General features: G+C 37.6%; 1 protein-coding gene across 1 annotated transcript; it reads right to left on the reverse strand.

The window, feature by feature from the left end:
* Positions 1-798: 798 nt before the first annotated feature.
* Positions 799-3,212, reverse strand: LOC129725108 (dehydrogenase/reductase SDR family member 7-like). The gene is made up of 5 exons (XM_055680562.1): positions 3,013-3,212; positions 2,452-2,957; positions 1,991-2,104; positions 1,756-1,922; positions 799-1,692 (listed from the first exon to the last, which is right to left on the reverse strand). The coding sequence occupies exons 1-5, from the start codon at positions 3,134-3,136 to the stop codon at positions 1,623-1,625; spliced, it is 981 nt and encodes a 326-aa protein (XP_055536537.1). The 5' UTR covers positions 3,137-3,212; the 3' UTR covers positions 799-1,622.
* Positions 3,213-5,266: the final 2,054 nt, after the last annotated feature.

The following is a 5,266-nucleotide window of genomic DNA, read 5'->3' on the forward strand; positions in this document are numbered from 1 at the left end:
AACGAAATCCAAAACAAGCTGAATCTGTGAAACCGAGAGCTCGGAAGCTTTATGACAAACTTCTGACCAAAAAAATGAGGTGTGTTATCATGGATGACGAAACCTACATAAAACTGGACTACAAGACTCTGCCAGGACCGCAGTTTTATACATCACCGAAGGGAAAGGATGTCCCTGGACCAGTGAAAGCCATTTACACCGAAAAATTCGGCAAGAAAGTTTAGCAGGCCATTTGTGAATGTGGGAAAATATCTCGTCCATTCATTACGAATGACACAATGAATGGTAAAATTTACGTGAAAGAGTGTTTGCAGAAAAGGTTGTTACCCATGGTTAAACAGCATAACAATCCTCCAATCTTTTGGCCCGGCCTTGCTTCCTGCCATTACTCTAAGGATGCACTAGGGTGGTATGAAACAAATAATGTCACATGTGTCCCAAAGGAGATGAATCCTCCAAACTGCCCTGAAATTCGCCCTATTGAAACTTTTTGGGACCAAGGCAAAGCTGAGGAAATATGTCAAACCAGCGGACAACGTTGAAAAATTTAAAAATGATTGGCTTAAAGTGGTAAAAATGGTCGAAGAACACACTGTGCAAACGCTTATGAGTAGTGTTAAGAGAAAAGTTAGAGAACTCGCGTATTCTACGAAAAATAATCCCAACTTGAATTGAAACTGGAAAGAAAACACTTATTATCTATAGTTCAGAATAAAATGACCCGAAAAATCCTGTATTTTTTGTTTTATTCAAGAAAGAAGATGTATTTATAATTTTCGGAACAGTCTATAGTAGAGTACTGTGCAAAGTGTAATGAAAATGTGCCCTCTTCAATTGCATAGTATGTTACTATCACTGAACGGAATTTTATCACCTATGTCTTACTCGAAATGTAAAGTTCAAGGTGCGAGTTTTATTTTAGACCCTTATTGTAAGTGGCTCTGCCTTTTTTTCAAGTTATGTCATTTTTCCAGTTTCGCAGAGGTTTTATTCCGTATGTAATACGGATTATGAAAAATCACATTTCGTATTGGTAACCAGTGGAATAAAACGGTGTTATCATGTTGTGAATTTGGGAAGAAAACAATCAAGTTCTCACGGATACGTATGGAAGCAGAAAGTAAAAGTGCAGTATTTTCACCTACGTAAATGTATATCATGCTGTTGCGTATTGCCTTCTGCGGCTCCGGCTGGAGCTGTTCTGAGTTCAAAATGCTGCAGTAAAGTGAAGTTCACAAAAACAATAAAGACGGCCCTTATCCAGACCAGCACGTAGATAACTGATTAATTTACATAGTTATTCGTCAACCAATGCAATGGGGTCGTGTCTTTGAAACCATCCTCAACTTTTTTAATAAATCCATCTATAAAAACCGTAGGGTATGGTCTTTCGACATTGATTAGTATTTAAAGATTGTGTCGTACTAAAACACGCTCTGATTTTCGAAACGATCCAAAAATAATATTTCCGCAAGTTTGTTAATATCAAATAGATTTCAATGGAATTGACAAGATAAAATCTTCGATGCTGTACATTTTTTGTTCGACTTTGTTGTTTATCTCATTGTTTGATTTGTTTAGATAACTCAAACACACAAAATTAGCATCAATCGACAATACTCTCAGTTTGCTCCTAACGGACGTCCGTTCCGCAGGTTATCGATGTTAGCAATACCCAGTACTTTGATCAAACTGTAATTAAAAACAAATTAATGTTACGAAGTTTTTCACTAATCAGCTTCCGATCGCACTTACAATCGCCTAACATTGGGATAGTAACAACCAATGTAGAAAATAAAGTTCATCGGACGGGTTCCTGCCCAACTGAAGGGTGTCTGATTGGCTAGAGCGATTGCATAAAGCTCGGCGCATCTTTCGCTGGTCAGCCGTTTATCGTCCGCACCGACTGGTTTGTTGAATTTCTAACGCGTCAAAATAAAAACAATCGCTGGAAGTTTTGCTAGCAATGTGAAACATTAATATTTTCTACCTCTCCCGGAGTATTAGTGAAACATTCCTGCAGAAAATTGGTAGCTGTTGGTCCTGGACAGAAAATGGTGACATTCACTCCGAGTGCTTCAGTTTGTAAGGTTTCGAAATATCCCTGAAAAACAACGTATTTAAAAAATAACTAAGGTTTTTGGTTGATTAAACACATGTGGCACAAACGAGTTTCCAAAACACACCATCCGATTTCACATAATAGACTTTGTTCAGTAAACATAGTTATAATTTTATGTCAACATTCACGCTAGCAACCATCAACATTTCAAATAGTCTGCAATAAAATCCGCCCCAAGACCTAGCAACTGTTCAATAGATTTGCAAGCGTGCATCAGACGAATTTGAATAAAGTGACAAATCGACAATCCTGTTTGTTTTGGCGCCGCGAAACTGCAAACTGGTTTCACGGGCCGGCTTAGCTACAGCACTGTAAACCCACTGACTTACGTGTAAAGCATGTTTCGCTGCCGTGTAGGTTGCCGAGTTGGGAAAAGCTACGAGTCCTGTAATGCTGCTCGTAACGGCGATGTGACCTTTGACAGCGTTCTTGATGAAGTAGTTCAAAGCCAACCGGGACAGATTAACCACGGCAAACACGTCCAGCTCGAACAGTTCCCGGTCTACTTTAAGCTGAATGGTATTCCATTCGGCGCGTTGTGACCGGCCCGCGTTATTGACCAAGACGTCCAGCGTTTTGAAGTGGTCGATCACCTTATCAAAGTACTTTCCATGGTCGTCAATTTCCAGCATATCCATTTGCATCACGAAAATGTCCTTGGATTGCAAGCTGCCGCTTGAAGCTGTTAAGCACTCTTGTTTCACTTTCATCAAATCGGCTACTCTGCGGGATGACAGACACAACCGAACGCCATATTTTGCCAAGATCAGCGCAAGGTCTCGACCAATTCCACTGGATGCACCGGTAATCCAAACCACTTTCCCTTTGAGGGAACCTTTAACGAGATTTATTAGATCGAAGTTTTCACAAGAATAGTAAACGGATCTCACTTATAGGCTTCCCCAATTTTGATAGCAGGTACAGTTCAAAGTCCGAGTCCAAGTAGTAGAATATGCAGAATTGTAGTACGTAGTAAAGGATGACACAGAATCCGATTAGCGACAGTAAAAACATTGGGATGGAGGACTCGTTATCGCTTACTCAAATAGATTGTGGCGAGTCGCACGGTCGGTTTTAGACTGACAAGAATTGGAAGAAATAAACATCTTGTTGCTCGTTGTTTAAGCCAGGCAGGCAGAATTACAAATAGAACTCGGAGAGCGGAAGGCGGGAACTCTCCCGCCTGATGCGTATTGCAAACACGGGACTGGTTTCAAGATAAATACCGCAATCCTTGGAGAATTTATGAGCTTGCCTTGCTGTTTAAAGCAATTAGACGGGGTTTCAGGCTGAATATTCATCGTAATGGAAAAGTTCTCCTTATGGTTTATTGGTTTTGGAATTCGGCCCAATACTATGTGTATTATAATACAAAAAAGGTTTTTGATCAAACCAAGGAGTAAGGTAAAAGCACCGCTTCTGACCATAGTATTTTACGTATGAAAAACATCTAAAAAATAGGATAGCTCCTCTTATGTTCTTAACGAAACATGAGATTCTAAGCTATCTACTATTTTACTATCTAGCATTCCTGTATTCACTACACCCGCCTGACCACTTTGCGGAAGATGTAATACGGTAGCAATGTTTTGAAAGCATCAAACGAATCTTTTGTGTAATTTCAATAACTATTATATCTAGTATGATTTATCAGATCCTTGTACGTAGACAAGCTTAAAGGCTGAGAAATCTTCTAATGAAAATATATAGAAACAAAAAGTTTACATGTAACTTACAGAGCTACAATTATTCAATAATTTGTTGCTAGTTTTGGCAAGTTTGACAAAATGGCATTCGGGCTTCGCGTACGTTTTACTCGCGATTCCGTATCGCGCGTGTCCCTAACGACGGATTGGCAATGCGTAGTGGTCCAGGAACCTAATTCATGGGCCATTTTGGATCTAGAGCTCGATCACTTTATCGTAGAGAGAAGATTTTTTCTACCAAGTTGTTGCATATAAAATCAATAATTTAATTTTCTTATATTTGTAGGTTCAGATAGTTCTACAATGTTGCGTTTTAAGCAACTTCGTAGAAAAAAGTTTATTTTTCTATCTTTGAAAACAACCGAATTAGATTGAAAAACGCTTCTTTTACTCTCGATCCCATTCAAAGTTATTTATATTTTGCAGCAAAAATATGCCTTTTCCATTTAATTGTCATTTTTTTTTGAGGCAAAAAATAATCAATGGCCTCATTTATAGAAGACAGACAATATAATGTCAACCATGAAAAATGGTGCACTGTAATATTTTAGCTGTGATGAGTAGACTTTGTTGTACTTTTTCAATCACATTTTGTCAATTGTTAGTTTACAAACAACGTATGGCTCATGTTCTAAAATTTACATTTAAAGTAATTTAACTCTGATGGGCCATTCAAATAAAAAACACGACGTTATTATACCCATAATTTGTATTTTCAACAAGCCCTATATAACAACAATACTCCGAGTTTTCCCTGTATAACTGTTTTACTCTATATCCACTGTATTTAATGCTAACTTCTCGATTTCCTTGCTGTGAGCTGACCGTTCCTCTACTTTCATTATATTTCATTAGCAGACTATATAAACAAATTGCACAGTCAGCAATGACCTGTATAGATATGATTGTAATGTATTCAATGCTTCATGTGATTCAAAACGATTACTTCATTTGAAGTTAGAAGTTTCATTTTTAGTGGATTCTAAATCTAAAACTGTAACTACAATCTATGAATAAAGCAATAACAGTCTCTGAGACTTAATTTACAGGGTTTTCTCAAGTTTTGTAGATTTTGCAGTATAACTGAGGGTACTACACGTAATGCTTAAGTGACGTTTCGAAGATATGAAACGCCTGCATGTATGTACTACAAAAATATTCGGAGTTGTTCGAAAAGCCCAGTTTATACTTTTTGTGAAATATTTGTTTTAACTTGCAGAAATGGGGCGAGAACACTTAAATATTGATAAGAAGGACTTATACCAATTCCAAGCAATACAGGACAACGGTTTTAATAGACCATCATTGATCAGGCTAAAATTTTGCACATATGTTCCTCTGAGATAGAGATGCCATTTTATGCTATTAGTTTTTTTTTATTACGACGCATTTTTCAAAAGAGCTTATACAAAAAGGTATCGATGATTACAAATATTTT

Source organism: Wyeomyia smithii, chromosome 2 (genome assembly GCF_029784165.1).
Source record: "Wyeomyia smithii strain HCP4-BCI-WySm-NY-G18 chromosome 2, ASM2978416v1, whole genome shotgun sequence".
Taxonomy (NCBI): domain Eukaryota; kingdom Metazoa; phylum Arthropoda; class Insecta; order Diptera; family Culicidae; genus Wyeomyia; species Wyeomyia smithii.